This window comes from Urocampus carinirostris, chromosome 16 (assembly GCF_059441175.1).
Source record: "Urocampus carinirostris isolate Australia breed hairy pipefish chromosome 16, RoL_Ucar_1.0, whole genome shotgun sequence".
In the NCBI taxonomy this organism is placed as follows: domain Eukaryota; kingdom Metazoa; phylum Chordata; class Actinopteri; order Syngnathiformes; family Syngnathidae; genus Urocampus; species Urocampus carinirostris.
In genome coordinates, this window is record NC_142364.1 from 12,246,217 (window position 1) to 12,265,390 (window position 19,174).

A 19,174-nucleotide genomic window follows, 5' to 3' on the forward strand; every position below is an offset into this window, starting at 1 on the left:
AAGGAAAGAAGGTATCGATTAATTTTGAGCTTGCAATGAAAACAGGAGAGGACTGTACCAAAAACCTCAAGATGTACAATGTCTATCTCAAAAGTAGCAACTGTTAAGTTTATAGTAAACAGACACTCAAAATAAGTAAAGAAGGCAGCAATTAATTTTGAGCTTGCAATGAGAACAGGAGAGGACTGTGATTAAAAAAAAGATGTTCAATATCCATCTCGATAGACCATTTTTTTTAGGGTTTATAGATAAACAAACACTTAAAATAAGTAAAAGACATCAATGAATGTTTAGTTTGCAAGGAGAACAGGAGAAGACTGTACAAAAAACTTTAAGAAGTACAATATCTGGCTCAAAAGGACCAACTGTTAAGTTTATAGTAAACAGCCACTCAAAATAAGGAAAGAAGGCATCCATTAATTTTGAGCTTGCACTGAAAACAGGAGAGGACTGTGATTTAAAAAAAGGATGTTCAATATCCAGCTCAATAGACCATTTTTTAGGGTTTATAGTTAAACAGACACTTAAAATAAGTAGAAGACATCAATGAATGTTTAGCTTGCAAGGAGAACAGGAGAGGACTGTACAAAAAAACCTTAAGATGTACAATATCTGTCTCGAAAGGACCAACTGTTAAGTTTATAGTAAACAGACACTCAAAATAAGGAAAAAAGGTATTGGTTAATTTTGAGCTTGCAATGAGAACAGGAGAGGACTGTGATTAAAAAAAGATGTTCAATATCCAGCTCGATAGACCATTTTTTAGGGTTTATAGTTAAACAGACACTTAAAATAAGTAGAAGCCATCAATGAATATTTAGATTGCAAAGAGAACAGGAGAAGACTCTACAAAAAACTTTAAGATGTACAATATCTGGCTCAATAGGACCAACCGTTAAGTTTATAGTTAAACAGACACTCAAAATAAGGAAAGAAGGTATCGATTCATTTTGAGCTTGCAAGGAGAACAGGAGAGGACTGTACAAAAAAACCTTAAGATGTACAATATCTGGCTCAAAAGGACCAACTGTTAAGTTTATAGTAAACAGACACTCAAAATAAGGAAAGAAGGCAGCAATTAATTTTGAGCTTGCAATGAGAACAGGAGAGGACTGTGATTGAAAAAAAGATGTTCAATATCCAGCTCGATAGACCATTTTTTAGGGTTTATAGATAAACAAACTCTTAAAATAAGTAGAACACATCAATGAATGTTTTGCTTGCAAGGAGAACAGGAGAGGACTGTACAAAAAACCTTAAGATGTACAATATCTGGCTCACAAGTTTATAGTTAAACACTCAAAACACTCAAAATAAGGAAAGAAGGTATCGATTAATTTTGAGCTTGCAATGAGAACAGGAGAGGACTGTAAAAAGTAAAACCCTCGAGATGTACAGTATCTAGCTCAAAGCACCAATTGTTAAGTTTATTGTCTAGCTGACACTCAAAAAAGTAGATAATAGACTTATATTAATTTTGAGCTTGCAAGGAGAATAACAAAGGACTGTACATGAACTCGTGTGATGCAAAAATTCCCACCAAATTCTTAAAGTCCTCTTCAAGAAGTACAGAAGGGGACTGTACAAACCCCTCGGGAAGTTCAATATCTGTCTGCTGAGGATAAGGAGAGAATCAATTGATTTAGTACATGAGGGGACTGTACAAAAATGCTCAAGATGTGCAATATCCGGCTTGAGGGACCAAATGCCCTGCTTATATTAGAACAGACACTTAGAATAAGGAGAACATTCATCAAATGATGTTGTGTTTGCAAAGAGAACAGTAGAGGACTGTACAAAACCGCTCCAGATGGACAATATCCAGCTTTAAGGACCAAATGTTCTGCTTATATTTTAACAGACACTTAGAAGACCAAGAACATTCATCAATTGACGTTGTTTTTGCAAGGAGAACAGAAGAGGACTGTACCAAAACGCTTAAGATGTACAATATCTGGCTCAGAGGTCCAAATGTCCTGCAAAGTTGAACAGACACTTAGAAGAACTAGATCATTCATCAACTGATGTTGAGTTTGCAAAGAGAACAGTATAGGACTGTACAAAAAACCCTGTAGATGTACAATATCCGGCTTGAAGGACTAAATTTCCTGCTTATATTGAAACAGACATTTAATATAAGGAGAACATTCATCAATTGATGTTGTGTTTGCAAGGAGAACAAAATAGGACTGTACAAAACGATCTAGATGTACAATATCCGGCTTGAAAGACTAAATGTCCTGCTTATAGTTGAGCAGACACTGAAAAGAATGAGATCATTCATCAACTGACGTTGTCTTTGCAAGGAGAGCAGTAGAGGACTGTACCAAAACACTTAAAATGTACAATATCTGGCTTGAAAGACCGAATGGGCTGCTTATATTGACACTTAGAATAGGGAGAACATTCATCACTCGATGTCGTGTTTGCAAAGAGAACAGTAGAGGACTGTACAAAACCCCCTAGATGGACAATATCCAGCTTGAAGGACCAAATGTTCTGCTTATATTTTAACAGACACTTAGAAGACCAAGTCATCAATTGACGTTGTTTTTGCAAGGAGAACAGTAGAGGACTGTACCACAATGCTTACGATGTACAGTATCTGGCTTGAAGGACCAAATGGGCTGCTTATATTTCAACAGACACTTAGAATAAGGAGAACATTCATCAAATGATGTTGTGTTTGCAAAGAGAACAGTAGAGGACTGTACAAAAATCCTCTTGATGGACAATATCCAGCTTGAAGGACCAAATGTACTGCTCATTATTGAACAGACACTTAGAAGAACTAGAATATTTATCAATCGATGTCGTGTTTGCAAAAATAAAAGTAGAGGACTGTACCAAAACGCTTAAGATGTACAATATCTGGCTTTAAGGACCAAACGGTCTGCTTATATTTGAACACTTAGAATAGGGAGAACATTTACCAATTGACCTTGTGTTTGCAACAGGAACAGTAGAGGACTGTACCAAAATCCTTAAGATGTACAATATCTGGCTCGAAGGACCAAACGGTCTGCTTATATTTCAACAGACACTTAGAAGAACTAGAATAGTCATCAATTGATGTTGTGTTTGCAACAAGAACAGTAGAGGACTATACCAAAATGCTTAAGATGTGCAATATCTGGCTTGAAGGACTGATTGGGCTGCTTATATCTGAAGAGACACTTAAAATAGGGAGAACATTCATCAATTAATGTTGTGTTTGCAAGGAGAACAGGAGAGGACTGTACAAAATGATTAAGATGTGCATTAGTCGGCTTGAAGGACCGAATGGGCTGCTTATATTGAATAGACACTTAGTATAAGGAGAAAATTCATCAAATGATGTTGAGTTTGCAAAGAGAACAGTCAAGGACTGTACAAAACCCGCTGGATGTACAAATTCCGGCTTGATGGACCAAATGTCCTGCTCATTGTTGATCAGACCCCTAAAAAAAACTAGAACATTCATCAAATGATGTTGTGTTTGCAAAGAGAACAGTAGAGTACAAAACCCCCTAGATGGACAATATCCAACTTGAAGGACCAAATGTACTGCTCATAGTTGAACAGAAACTTAGAGGAATTAGAACATTCGTCAATCGATGTTGTCTTTGCAAGGAGAACAGTAGAGGACTGTACAAAAACCCTCTATGAACATCATCCAGCTTGTGTATAAGCGCAATGAAACTTTGATTACTTTTTAGATAAAAAAGAACGACAAAAAAAAGTGTTTTATACAGAAAAATATGGCAGCTTTAAGTTTCCTATTCAATGTTAAATCAGAAGACAATAATCGATCGCATTCCTATAATCAATATTAATAACGGTCACGTGAGAATCGGAAAGCAGCCCCCGAATCCAAAGCGGATCTTTTCTCGATGGTGAATTATTCAAAGCTCTCCAAATTGATTTCTCCATCGTTTAACGGAAAATCAGAAGCAAAAACCTTCGTTTTCCCTTAAGGCAATTTCAGCCAATGAAATATTCATCGCGGCGGATCACTGGCGGCTGATTGGACGGCAGGAATGAACTCCGGCAAAACAATGTCGGTTCATTTGACATGTCGCATATAAAATCCTATTAGATCTCTTTCATGGACCGTTTTGTACACCCTGCTATTCAATAAATCACAGCCTAAAGGAAAACTGAGATATATTAAAGGGACAGTGCAAAAGGCGAGAGGAATTTACACAATGTATGCATAAAATGAGCCTATTTGGGTCTCTCTTATAGAGAAGCGCAAGAGAAAAACAAGCTGCAGGTTGAAATATGTCAACTTGATGTTGCTAACAACAAAGACACTGTACTTGTGTTTATTTATTTCTCTCTCTCTCTCTCTCTCTCTCTCTCTCTTTCTCTCTTCCACCCCTTTTCTCCCACTCTCTGTCTCTGTCACTCTCTGTGTCTCTCTTTTACTCTCCCTTTGTTGCTCTTTGTCTCTTTGTCTTTTAACCTATTTTGCTCTAACTTCCTTTTTTCCTTTATTTATCTATATCTATCATCTATCTCTCTATCCCTCTATCTCTATCTTTTTTTCTATTCCACCCCTTTTCTCCCACTCTGTCTCTGTCTCTTTCACTCACTGTGTCTCTCTTTTTCTCTTCCTTAGTTGTTCTTTGTCTCTTTCTCTCTCTGTGTCTTTTAACCTCTTTTGCTCTAACTTCCTTTTTTTCCTTTTCTCTCTTTTCTCTTTCTCTCTTTATACCCTTTGTGCGTTATTTTATCTTTTCTCTCCTTCTGTCTTTCCATTTCTCTTTGGATTTCTTTCTTCCTCTGTGTGAGAGCGATAGAGGGATAGAGAGATAGAGAGATACAGAGATAAAGAGAGAAAGGGAGATAGAGAGTTAGATGATAGATATAGATAAATAAAAAGTAAAGCAACTTTCTCTAGATAATCTATCTGAGAGAGAGAGAGAGAGAGAGAGAGAGAGAGAGAGAGAGAGAGAGGGGAGAATAGAGGGATGGAGAGATAGAGAGATACAGAGATGGATGATAGATATAGATAAATAAAAAGTAAAGCAACTTTCTCTAGATTATGTATCTTAGAGAGAGAGAGAGAGAGAGAGAGAGAGAGAGAGAGAGAGAGAGAGAGAGAGAGAGAGAGAGAAAGAGAGCGAGAGAGGCATATATACATATAGAGAGAGAGATAGATAGAGGGATAAAGGGATAGAGAGATAGAGAGGTAAAGCAAGAGAGAGGGAGATAGAGATAGATAGATAGATAGAGAGGTAAAGCAAGAGCGAGGGGGAGATAGAGATAGATAGATAGATAGATAGATAGATAGATAATCTATATATCAGATAGATAGAGAGAGAGAGAGAGAGAGAGAGAGAGAGAAAGAGAGACAGAGGGATAGAGGGATGGAGAGATAGAGAGATACAGAGATACAGACAGAGAGAGATAGAGTGAGAGAGAGGGAGATAGAGATATAGATGATAGATAGATATAGATAAATAAAAAGTAAAAGAACTTTCTCTAGATTATCTATCTCAGAGAGAGAGAGATAGAGATAGAGAGAGAAAAAGAAAAAGAAAGAGAGAGAGGGAGAGGGATAGAGAGCGAAAGGGGGGATAAAGGGATAGAGAGGTAGAGCAAGAGAGAGAGGGAGATAGAGAGATATATAGATAGATAGATAGGTAGCGAGAGAGAGAGAGAGAGAGAGAGAGAGAGAGAGAGAGAGAGAGAGAGAGAGAGAGAGAGAGAGAGAGAGAGAGAGAGAGAGAGAGAGAGAGAGAGAGAGAGAGAGAGAGAGAGAGAGAGAGAGAGAGAGAGAGAGAGAGAGAGAGAGAGAGAGAGAGAGAGAGAGTGTGAGAGAGAGAGATAGATAGATAGAAGAATAGATGGATAGATAGGTTTTTTTAAGAAAAAATTCATTTTAAGTGTCTATTTCTCTTAAGGGAAATCTTGTCCCCAAGTTATCCATTATTTTGTATACAACACGTAAACACATTCGTCTTATTTAGCGTATAATTGGTTTTGCTCATCTTAGTGAATTCCTTTTTCATTTGGTGGAATCAAATCTATTTGAATGATTTAAATGAGACATCTTTTTCATTAAGGTTTTTTTGGTCACTTTGAGTCTCCGTAGTCATCTTCCTCGTGCTTAATTGCACTCGTTTTCAAACTCCAGCGGTCGAATAATACACTTTTTATTTCAAATAAAATGGATTAAAATGATCTACCATAGGACATTATTTTTTCCCTGTCCTTAAGAGAAAAGAGAAACATTTATCTTTATAATTATTAAACAAATTAAGCTGATTTTTTGCCAACTGTGCAAGAATTATTTGCCTTGAGTTTATTATCATTATTATTTCCTAGGGATTTCAAGCACCGTTAATCAAAGTGGAGGCCGTTTTGTAGCTGTAGCTATACTGCCATCTAGTGGGCAAATCACGCCAAACACCAATTTTCTCTGCATGCGTGATACCATGCAGATGATATTTTTAAATTTGATTCTTTTTATTATTTTTCTTTTTTTCCTCTGTTGCCAATTTTCTGCGAGGATGATCCGTCAATTTGCCGATTCTCACCCGGCTTCCTATTTTCCTCACGGTTGCTTTCCAGATGTTGTTGGCATCTGTCCGGATGAGGACACATCTGCTTTGCTAATCATTTTTCTTGAAGTGGAGCGGCGGAACTGTGCCTCAAAGTGGGCAGCAAAAGCCGCAAGATTCGCTAAAGAAACGATAGCCCTAGCTGTAGTAAAAGAAAAATATGCGGAAAATTGCCATTAATGATAGCATCAATCTGTAATGATAGCAGCAATGGCAGCTAGCGGCTGGATCGGTATAATTAACCGCTTAAGCTAGCGTCCAACATGTTAGCTGTTGGTTTAGCTAATACCTATCACGTCTGGCCCTGCAATAAAAAAATAAAACTATGGGAAAAAAGATGGCTAACAAAGATAGCATCTATGATGGTAGCTGCTAATGCTAGCAACTGGATATGTGAAGCTAACACCTAATGTTAGTGTCTGGTATGTTAGTTGTCGGTTTAGCTAGTACCTATCACGTCTGCCCCTGCACTAAATAAATAAAACTATAGGAAAAAAGATGGCTAACAAAGATAGCATCTATGACGCTAGCTGCTAATGCTAGCAACTGGATTTGTGAAGCTAAACGCTAATATTAGTGTCTAGTATGTTAGCTGTTGGTTTTGCTAGTACCTATCAAGTCTGCCACTGCACGAAATAAATAAAACTATAGGAAAAAAAGATGGCTAACAAAGATAGCATCTATGACGCTAGCTGCTAATGCTAACAACTGGATCTGTGAAGCTAACAGCTAATATTAGTGTCTAGTACGTTAGCTGTTGGTTTAGCTAGTATCTATCACGCCTGCCACTGCACTAAATAAATAAAACCATAGGAAAAAAGATGGCCACTAAAGACAGCAACTATGATGCTAGCTGCAAATGCTAGCAACTGGATCTGTGAAGCTAAAAGGTTAATGTTAGTGTCTGGTATGTTAGCTGTTGATTTAGTTAGTACCCAACACGTCTGCAACTGTGCTAAATAAAACCATAGGAAAAAAGATGGCCACTAAAGACAGCAACTATGATGCTAGCTGCAAATGCTAGCAACTGGATCTGTGAGGCTAACAGCTGATGTTAGTGTCCGGTATGTTAGCTGTTGATTTAGTTAGTACCCAACACGTCTGCAACTGTGCTAAAAAAAACCATAGGAAAAAAGATGGCCACTAAAGACAGCAACTATGATGCTAGCTGCAAATGCTAGCAACTGGATCTGTGAGGCTAACAGCTGATGTTAGTGTCCGGTATGTTAGCTGTTGATTTAGTTAGTACCCAACACGTCTGCAACTGTGCTAAATAAAACCATAGGAAAAAAGATGGCCACTAAAGATAGCAACTATGACGCTGGCTGCTAATGCTAGCAACTGGATCTGTGAAGCTAACAGCTAATGTTAGTGTCTGATATGTTAGCTGTTGGTTTAGCTAGTACCTAACACATCCGCAACTGTGCTAAACAAAGAAAGCCATAGGAAAAAGGATGGCCACCAAAGATAGCCTCTATGACGCTAGCTGCTAACGCTAGCAACTGGATCTGTGAAGCTAAAAGCTAAAGTTAGTGTCTGCTATGTTAGCCATGTTGTTTAATTTAGGAGCCAATGTGGCTGTAACCCAACACAAAATGTGCTAAAGAAAGCTGTGGCAAATCGATGGCCACTAATGATAGCATCAATGATGTGAGCTGCTAAAGCTAGCAGCTGGATCTTAAAAGCTAACTTAGTGTCCACTGTGTTAGCCGAGTCAGCTAATTTAATAACAAATAAATAAATAAACTATGGTAAAAAGGTGGCCAATAATGATAGCATACAATTTTATGATAGGTGGAATAGCAGCTATCAGCTAGATCGATGAAGCTCACCGCTGAAGCTGGCATCCAAAATGTTAGCTGTCGGCTAAGCTAGTAGGTAATGTAGCTGCAAGTTTGCTAAATAAATAAAATTGTGGGGTAAAATACAGCCTTCAAGGGAAGCATTTGAAGACATGAGCCACTTATGCTAGAAAACGCCTCGATGAAGCTAACGGCCAAAGCTAGCATCCGCTATGCTGGCCTTGTCAGTAAAGCTAATAGCTAATGTAGCGGGAAAAATTGGGGAAAAAAATATTGCTCAAATAAAAATGGGTGGGAAAAGATGGCCATTTAAGGTAGCATCTCTGTAGTTAGCCGCAAATGCGAGAAAACGCATCGGTGAAGCCAACCACTAAAGCTAGCGTCCATTTTGTTAGCCATGTCGGTAAAAATAGGAGCTAGCGCGGCTGAAACTCAGAAAACATTTACTGAATAAAAAAAGCCATGGGGAAAAATATGTCCATTAAAAGGTAGTATCTATGATGTTAGCTGCTAATACTAGAAAACACATCAGTGAAGCTAAAGCTAACATCTATTATGTTATCCACGCCGGTTAAAATAGTAGCTAACGCAGCTGCAACTCAAAAAACATTTGCTAAATAAATAAAACTATGAGGGACAAGATATACCTTAAAAGTAACATCTATGATGGCAGCTGCTAATGATAGAAAACGCATTGGTGAAGCTAACTGCTAAAGCTAGCATCTGTTACATTAGCCACGTCGGCTAAGATAGTGGCTTACACAGCTGCAACTACAAAAATGTGTAAAGAAACTGTTGGGAGGAAAAGATGGCCATTAAAAGGTAGCATATATGATGTTTGCTACTAATGCCAGAAAACCTGCCAAAGTTAGCATCCATTACGTTAGCCACTGCAAGTACAAAAAAATTGTAAATAAAGAAAACTATGGGGGAAAATATGGCCATCAAAGGATAGCATCCTTGATGTTAGCTGCTCATGCTAAATAACACATTGGTGAAGCTACCTGCTAAAGTTAGCATCCATTACGTTAGCCACGTCGGTTTAGCCTTTAGCTAACATAGCTGCAACTACAAAAAAATGTAAATAAAGAAAACTATGAGGGAAAATCTGGCCATCAAAAGATAGCATCTATGACGTTAGCTGCTAATGGAAAATAAACGCATTAGTAAAAGCTAACTGCTAAAGCTAGCATCTGTGACATTAGCCACGTTCGCTAAGATAGTAGCTTAGTCAAGTCAAAACAGCTGCAACTAGAAAAATGTGTAAATAAAAAAATGTTGGGGGAAAATATGGCCATCAAAAGATAGCATCTATGACATTAGCTGCTAATGCTAAAAAACGCATCGGTGAAGCTAACTGCTAAAGTGAGCATCCATTCCGCTAGCCACGTCGGTTAAGCCATCAGCTAACGTAGCTGCAACTACAAAAAAGTGTAAATAAAGAAGACTATGGGGGAAAATATGGTCATCAGAGATAGCATCTATGACGTTAGCTGCTAATGGAAAATAAACGCATTAGTAAAAGCAAACTGCTAAAGCTAGCATCTGTTACATTAGCCACGTTGGCTAAGATAGTAGCTTACACAGCTGCAACTACAAAAGCTGCAACTACATCTATGATGTCAGCTGCTAATGCTAGAAAACGCATCGGTGAAGCTAACTGCTAAAGTGAGCATCCATTCCGCTAGCCACGTCGGTTAAGCCATCAGCTAACGTAGCTGCAACTACAAAAAAGTGTATATAAAGAAGACTATGGGGGAAAATATGGCCATCAAAGGATAGCATCCTTGATGTTAGCTGCTCATGCTAAATAACACATTGGTGAAGCTACCTGCTAAAGTTAGCATCCATTACGTTAGCCACGTCGGTTTAGCCTTTAGCTAACATAGCTGCAACTACAAAAAAATGTAAATAAAGAAAACTATGAGGGAAAATCTGGCCATCAAAAGATAGCACCTAAGACGTTAGCTGCTAATGGAAAATAAACGCATTACTAAAAGCTAACTGCTAAAGCTAGCATCTGTTACATTAACCACGTTCGCTAAGATAGTAGCTTAGTCAAGTCAAGACAGCTGCAACTACAAAAATGTGTAAATAAAAAAATGTTGGGGGGGGAAAGATGGCCATTTAAAGGTAGCATCTATGATGTTAGCTGCTAATGTTAGAAAACGCATTGGTGAAGCTACCTACGTTACGTTTGCCACGTCGGTTACGCCATTAGCTAACGTAGCTGCAACTACAAAAAAGTGTAAATGAAGAAAACTAAGGGGGAAAATAAGGCCATCAAAAGATAGCATCTATGATGTTAGCTGCTAATGCTAGAAAACGCATTAGTGAAGCTAACCGCTAAAGCTAGCAACCATTCCGTTAGCCACATCGCTTAGCCTAGTAGCTAATGCAGCTAAAAAACATACGAGTGCAATTTTCTTTTGCAAATAACTTTATTTAGATGACAATCGTTCGTAGTGTATAAATTAGGGGGATTTGACGGGGGCGGGTTCATTTTTGAGACGGGGGCGGGTTCCCCTTGCACATGTGGCTAGGCAGATGTTCGTGTTCCGGTAACCACGGCGAGCGGGCAAAACATTCGGCGGCTTTCCTGTCGCACTCGCAGATGAACATTTCGCAACTGTTGTTTTTGCCTGCAAGACAAAAAAAATGGAGTTTTGTCTTTAAACACTAGAGGGCGCCTTCTGCTCAGCAAACAAATAAGCACAGCGATAGAGACAAAACATGCTTTCAACCAGCTAACCAATTAAACCAGGGGAGTCGAACAGGCGGCCCGCGGGCCGGACAAGGTCCGTGAAGGGTTTGAAGAGAACGCTCAGAGAAGCGCAAGAGAAAAACAAGCTGCAAATTGCCCGGAATTTAAAAGCTAGGCTTATAGTCCAGTGTGCCTTATAATCCAGAAAATACTTCATATATATATATATATTTCATTTTTAGCAAAAATCCTACAAGACAAAAAATACTGTTCCTAAATATTTTTCCAGTCACCGCATTTTCAAACATTTTGCCCGAAATTTGAAAGTGAGCCTTATAATCCAGAGCACTCTGTAGTCCAGATATATCATCTATTTTTTTCATTCTCAGCAAAAATCCTGCAGTATAAAACCAAAAAATATTGTTCACAAACATTTATCCAGTCACCGTATTTCCCCCCCCAAATTACAGCATTTCAAAGTGAGCCTTATAGTCCAGTGTGCCTTAGAGTCCAGAAAATATCATATAAACGTTTTTTATTTATAGCAAAAATCCTGCAAACTAAAACAAAACGAATATTGATCATAAACATTGGTCCAGTCACTGTATTTTCCAAAAAATTGCCCGAAATGGGAAAGTGAGCCTTATAATCCAGTGTGCGATATAGTAAGGAAAATACTCTCCACATATTTTTTCATTTTTAGCAAAATTCCTGCAATTAAAAAAAAAATAATAAATAAATAAATAAAATATATATATATATATATATATATATATGTATATATATGGGCAGCACGGTGGCGCAGTGGTTAGCGCTTGTGCGGCACAGTTCATGTCATGGGAACCTGTCGTGGGTTCAAATCCAGCTCCAGACTTCCTGTGCAGAGTTTGTATGTTCTCCCCGTGCTTGCGTGGGTTTCCTCCGGGCACTCCGGTTTCCTCCCACGTTCCAAAAACATGCATTTCAGGTGAATTGGCCGGTCCAAATTCTCCCTAGGTGTGAATGAGTGAGTGAGTTGTCTGTCCCCGTGTGCCCTGCGATTGGCTGGCAACCAGTTCAGGGTGTCCCCTGCCCACTGCTTGGAGATGGCTGGGATGGGCTCCAGCCCCCCCGCGACCCTAATGAGGATAAGCGGTACGGCTAATGAGATGAGATGAGATATATATATATATATATATATATATATATATTATTTTTATTTTTTTTCATAAACATTTATCCAGCAACTGAATTTTTCCCAAAATTTGCCGGAATTTGAAAGTGAGCCTTATAATCCAGTGTGCTTTGGAGTCCATAAAATATGATATATATACCTTTTTCATTTTTAGCAAAAATGCTTCATTATAAAACAAACTGAATATTGTTCATAAACATGTATCCAGGCACCATATTTAAAAAAAAAATGCTGAAATTCGAAAGTGAGCCTTATAATCCAGAAGGCCTTATAGTCCAGAATAAAATATATACATATTGTTTTTCATTTTTAGCATAAATCCTGCATTTTAAAACTAAAAAGAATTGTTCACAAAAATGTATCCAGTTCCCATATTTTTCCCAAAATTTGCTCGAAAGTGAGCCTTATAGTCCAGAAAATACTCTATATTTAGTTTCATTTTTAGCAAAAATCCTACATTTAAAAAAAAAAACTAAACTTATTGTTCATAAACACTCATCCAGTTACAAACCGCAACGTTCTAACAAGCTAACTTCCGATTGGACGATGCTATTTGACTCACTTTCACAAGTGACCTTCCCGTTTTCCTTATCACAATTGTAGTGATAATACTCGGTGTAAGGGTTGTCGAATATGGGCCAGCAGTCGGGATGTTGCATGGCGTCGCTGTAGCATTGGTCGTGCACGTAACAGCACCTGCCGGTGATAAACAACATGTCGGATGGGCGGGGCCTGCCGGGAATAAAAATCGCAAAAAAAAAAAAAATGGTACCTGTCCAATTGGTCCACGGGCGTGCCTGTGCCTCCTTTCCCGCAGTAACAGCCGTAATCGGCGTAGTCCAAAACGGGCCAGCTGTCCGGCATCAGGCACAGGATCATTTTGCGGAACTGGCTCAGGGCCCTGTAGTCCAATGAATGAGCTGCGAAATATCAGCCAATTACATATGTGGGAATGAACAAAAAATAGATACAAATAAAAGCCATAGAAGTAAAGACAAACATCCAGTTGCATCCAATTTGATGACATCAATGCAATTCATTCAGAGATGTATGCATATTGTCATTTGTGTCAAGTATTTTGTCATGTATCATAAATTGTATTATTCATTGTCAGTGTCCTTGGCTGTGTAGTATTTCGTCGAGTATTTTGGCAAGCGTTCCGTGGAGTATTTTGTTGAGTCATTATTTAAGTTGAATATTTTGAGTATTCCGTCATATATTTCATCAAGTATTTGGTTATTGATTTGGTCATGTACAAAATACACAACAAAATACTGAAGTTAGTTAAATACAATATTCTCTACAAAATATACAGCAAAGCAAATGACAAAATACTTGACGAAATAACAGACAAAATACCTTACGATGAAATAATGTACTCGGCAAACTACTCAATAAAATACATAATGAACCACTTGTCAAAACACCCAAAATACTACACATTATATACAAAAAAGTACACAAAGACAAATTTAAAAAGACAAAATACTTGACGAAATAACTGACAAAATAATCGATGAAATACTTGGCAAACTACTCAATAAAATACTTGATGAAACGCTTGGCAAAACACCAAAAATACTCAACAAAATCTAAATTAAAACAAATACAGAAATAAATGACGAAATACTTTACGAAACACCCGAGATAATACTCAACAAAATAAAAGATCAAATACTCCGCAAACTACTCAATGGAATACTTGATAAAACACTTGCCAAAACACCAAAAATACTCAACAATATACACAAAAAAGTACACTGAGACAGAAATAAATGACGAAATACTCAACAAAATAAACGATGAAATACTCGGCAAACTACTCAATAAAATACTTCAGGAATCACTTGCCAAAACATTTTAAATAGTCAACAAAATATACCAAAATATACACTAAGACAAAAATAAATGAAAAAATACTTGACGAAATACTCGACAAAATAAATGATGAAATACTCAGCAAACCACACAACAGAAAAAAACAAAAAACAAAAAAAAAATTAAAACTAAAATAAATGGACAAAATGCATGAATAGACTAATGAATTGCGTTGATATTTAGGTATAGATTATATAGAAGATTGCATTGTGCTGCTTGGAGTGGTCGGCAGCTGCAGTACCCAATTTGGCCTACGGAGGGCGCTAGAAACCCAGAAAAAGCAGACTACAAAAGAGCACATTTTTATGGATTTTGTCAGTGTTTTTAAGCTACTTACTCAAAATATTCTAAAGTACAATTGTGTACATTTTCAACAAAATGATTCAGCGTTTTCGGAGCATATGAAAGTAACATAAAGTATAAAGTAGTTAGGATTAGATTAGATCACACCTGGGCAGCCTGGTCCTGATTTTTGAAGGTCTTTCTTCAACTCTGGTCATACAAATGATCAGCCCGTTAGCATGCTAGCTGAACCTTCCTGCTAAATGGAATCACCGAGTTGAAGAAACACCTCCAAAACCATACAGGACGTGCGACCCTCCAGGACCCAAGCTTCCATGTCTGGATTATATATGGCAGGATGGCTCCTCCATGGTCGCACCCTCTAGGTCTATGCGAGGATCAAAACCAGGTGCCGGTCACTTACCGATGTGGAGGCTGAAAGCCAAAAGGAGCAGAGTGTTGAAGGTCTTCATCTTGGGCAGAGTGACCACGGTTCTCCAGTTCCGCCCACTTTATATAGGGCGAGTGTTCGGATTGGCCGAAGTCAGCTGGTCTGGTTCGCACGCTTTAATGTACACAATGGCAAACGTGCGAACGGGAAGACTTGGAGTCCCACCAAAAAACTCGTTGAACCCGTCTGATGTTTCCCCGCAGACACGTTAGCGAGATATTGGCAAACCCGTGAGAAGGACACACAAAAATAAATAGATAGACAAACTGAGTTTCATGAAGCACTTTTTGACATCTCTGAAGAGCACAAAGATGCTAAAAAATACCCCTGACGGGCAAATGAAGCCTCAGGAAGTACTTTTGGACACTTCTAAACATTTGAAACCATTTGGAAGGTGGATCAGAGACTCTAAATTGATAAATGAAGCTCCATGAAGCACTTTTTGACACCCATCAAAAGCACAATTGGTTGGAAGATGGATTGGAGTCTCTAAATTGGCAAATAAAGCTTCATGAAGCACTTTTTGACACACGTCAATAAAACAATTGTTTGGAAGATGCATTGGACACTATTGATTTCCAGATGGGACAATTCCTTAGAAGACGCTCTGGAGACTTCCTGGTTAAACAAAGCTTCATGAAGCACCTCTAGGTTTGTTGCTTGTTTCTCCAGAGACTCCTGACGGAAAAATTAAACTCCGTGAAGCATTTTTTGATGCGTTTAAATATTATAATAGGTTGGAAGATGCATGCGAAACTCCAAATTGCAAATGAAGCCTCATGAAGCACTTTTTGACACCCATCAATAGCACAATTGGTTGGAAGATGCATCGGAGACTAATGATTGGTAAATGAAGCGTCATCAAGGTTTTTTTGACATTTCCAGAAGGCACAATTCCTTAGAAGACGCTCTAGAGACTTCATTGTTAAACAAAGCTTCAAGAAGCACCTATAGATGGAACAAGTGGTTCCCCAATGCTCCAGAGACTCCTGATGGGAAAATTAAACTTTATTAAGTATTTTTTGACATATTTAAATAGCATAATTGGTTGGAAGATACATTGGAGACAATCTTATGGTTAAAAAAAAGCGTCATCAAATTGCAAATGAAGCCTCATGAAGCATTTTTTGACACTTATCAATAGCACAATTGGTTGGAAGATGCATCGGAGACTATTAATTGGTAAATGAAGCGTCATCAAGCTTTTTTTGACATTTCCAGATGGCACAATTCCTTAGAAGACGCTCTAGAGACTTCATCGTTAAACAAAGCTTCATGAAGCACCTACGGATAAAACTATTGATTGCTCGATGCTCCAGAGACTCATGATGGGAAAATTAAACTTGAAGCATTTTTAAATAGCACAATTGGTTGGAAGATGCATTGGAGACAATTTTGGGGGAAATGAAGCGTCGTAAAGCCTATTTGACATTTCCAGATGTGCAATTCCTTAGAAGACGCTCTAAAGACTTTATGGTTATACAAAGCTACATGAAGCACTTCTAGATTGGTAGCTCGATTCTACAGAGACCCCTGACTGGAAAATTCAACTTCATAAAGCATTATTTTGATACATTTAAATAGCACAATAGGTTGGAAGATGCATTGGAGACAACTTTGGGGGAAATGAAGCGTCGTAAAGCCTATTTGACATTTCCAGATGTGCAATTCCTTAGAAGACGCTCTAAAGACTTTATGGTTATACAAAGCTACATGAAGCACTTCTAGATTGGTAGCTCGATTCTACAGAGACCCCTGACTGGAAAATTCAACTTCATAAAGCATTATTTTGATACATTTAAATAGCACAATAGGTTGGAAGATGCATTGGAGACAACTTTGGGGGAAATGAAGCGTCGTAAAGCCTATTTGACATTTCCAGATGTGCAATTCCTTAGAAGACGCTCTAAAGACTTTATGGTTATACAAAGCTACATGAAGCACTTCTAGATTGGTAGCTCGATTCTACAGAGACCCCTGACTGGAAAATTCAACTTCATAAAGCATTATTTTGATACATTTAAATAGCACAATAGGTTGGAAGATGCATTGGAGACTCCAAATTGCAAATGAAGCCTCATGAAGCACATTTTGTCACCCATCAATAGCACAATTGGTTGGAAGATGCATCGGGGACTATTGATTGGTAAATGAAGCGTCATCAAGCTTTTTTTGGACATTTCCAGATGGCACAATTCCTAAGAAGACGCTCTAGAGACTTCATCGTTAAACAAAGCTTCATGAAGCACCTACGGATAAAACTATTGATTGCTCGATGCTCCAGAGACTCATGATGGGAAAATTAAACTTGAAGCATTTTTAAATAGCACAATTGGTTGGAAGATGCATTGGAGACAATTTTTGGGGAAATGAAGCGTCGTAAAGCCTATTTGACATTTCCAGATGCGCAATTCCTTAGAAGACGCTCTAAAGACTTTATGGTTATACAAAGTCAAGTCAAGTCAAGTCATTTTTATTTGTATAGCCCTAAATCACGAAGAGTCTCAAAGCTACATGAAGCACTTCTAGATTAGTAGCTCGATTCTACAGAGACTCCTGACTGGAAAATTCAACTTCATGAAGCATTTTTTTGACACATGTAAATTGCACGATAGGTTGGAAGGTTTATTGGTGACTCTGAATTGAGAAATAAGCTTCATGAAGAACCTTTTGACACCTCTAAAGTGGAACAATTGGTTGCAAAAACCAAGAAAACCACTGATGTGTAAACGAAGCTTCATGAAACAATATTAATACTTTGGGCTTTTTTAAAGGACACTCTTGGTAGATTGATAACGTCATTCATTGCCGTCACAAGTTGAAAAAAATGCTTCGCAAGGTTCCATTTGTCCATCATTGGTTTCGAAGACATGAGATTGAAAACAAGACTGAAAGAAAAATATTTTTCTCATCATTTTTTAATGAGTGATAATAGAAGGAAACATTTGAAGTGCTAAATAATGTTGAGTCAATCATTAGAACAACTCAAATGCTCAGAGAGTTTCTTTCTTAGGGCCATCACCATCATAGACAAGCCCAAAATATCATGTCCATGTAGAGAAAAATATATATAATCATATTTTATTTATTGCGGAGTTTGTATGTTCTCCCCGTGCTTGCGTGGGTTTCCTCCGGGCACTCCGGTTTCCTCCCACATTCCAAAAACATGCATTTCAGGTGAATTGGCCGGTCCAAATTGTCCCTAGGTGTGAATGAGCGAATGAGTTGTCTGTCCCCGTGTGCCCTGCGACTAGCTGGCAACCAGTTCAGGGTGTCCCCTGCCCACTGCCCGAAGATGGCTGGGATGGGCTCCAGCCCCCCCGCGACCCTAATGAGGATAAGCGGTACGGCTAATGAGATGAGATATTTTATTTATTTATTAACTCTTATTTTGGAAATATTGCTAGCCATGCCGTTGCTTTGTTTTCAATGAACTATTTTCTGCTGCACGCAAATATTATTTTTCTTATCTTATTTTTCTCTTAAAGTTTTTTCTGACATGGAGGTGTTTCCTCAAGATAATCCCAATTCTAAAATGAGTGTTGTGACAAATGTAAACTAACCTTTTCCCATGGAAATTTCAATAAATCGATTGGTCCTTAATATACAGTATATGTACTGTATATATGAAATGATCTGCATTTCTATAGCGCTTTTCAAGTCAATTACTTCCCAAAGCGCTTTACAATGTGCTCCACATTTCCCAATAGCGGCCTTGCAGCCATGTAAGGCGCTAACCTGCTCATTGGGGGTATTAGGGGTTCAGTGTCTTACCCAAGGACACTTCGACATGTAACCCGGACGAGCCGGGATTCGAACTGGGATCCCTTGATCCCAAGACGAGCGCTCTACCTCCTAGACACTGCCCTACTTACAAATGATCATTGGGAAGTTGAATTTTTCTCATAAGTTGCTCCAGTGCTATATTTTGTATGTTTAAGGTTTATATAAGTATGTTTAAGGCTTGTCTAAGTAACCTGTATTGTTTTGGGCTGAAAAATAAACATTTAATAAAATAATATGCATTATAAAGATAAATAAAGCAGAGTTGAACTTACTTTTGGAAGATGCGCTTCAAGAGGTCCTCCTCCGTGGTAAAATGTGGCTGAAAAAAAGCGTCCCGACCATTTTCTCAACCGCATCAAGCTTTCTTATTCCACTTTCATTTCAAAAGAAACGGCTAGCCTCTTCTTTACACTTTACACCAGGCATGTTGAATGGATGCACGAGAAGCTAAGCAATACAAATGTCAAAGTTCTTAGTGCGCTGAAGATAGTATAGACATAGTAGACAGTACTGTATAAGTAACCTGTATTGTTTTGTACTAAAAAA

At 38.1% G+C, this 19,174-nt stretch overlaps 1 protein-coding gene across 1 annotated transcript; it reads right to left on the reverse strand.

The window, feature by feature from the left end:
• Positions 1–10,834: 10,834 nt before the first annotated feature.
• LOC148350292 (phospholipase A2, minor isoenzyme-like) lies at positions 10,835–14,868 on the reverse strand. Its single transcript, XM_088356096.1, has 4 exons — positions 14,816–14,868; positions 13,004–13,151; positions 12,794–12,927; positions 10,835–10,995 (listed from the first exon to the last, which is right to left on the reverse strand). The coding sequence occupies exons 1-4, from the start codon at positions 14,862–14,864 to the stop codon at positions 10,853–10,855; spliced, it is 474 nt and encodes a 157-aa protein (XP_088212222.1). The 5' UTR covers positions 14,865–14,868; the 3' UTR covers positions 10,835–10,852.
• Between the last annotated feature and the right edge of the window lie 4,306 nt (positions 14,869–19,174).

Coding starts and splice junctions, on each gene's coding strand:
- LOC148350292 (XM_088356096.1), bottom strand. CDS start 14,864: ATGAAGACCTTCAACACTCTGCTCCTTTTGGCTTTCAGCCTCCACATC. Junction 12,928..13,003: donor CCCGTGGACCAATTGGACAG/GTACCATTTTTT, acceptor TATCACCGGCAG/GTGCTGTTACGTGCACGACC. Junction 10,996..12,793: donor CGGGAAGGTCACTTGTGAAA/GTGAGTCAAATA, acceptor TTTGTCTTGCAG/GCAAAAACAACAGTTGCGAA.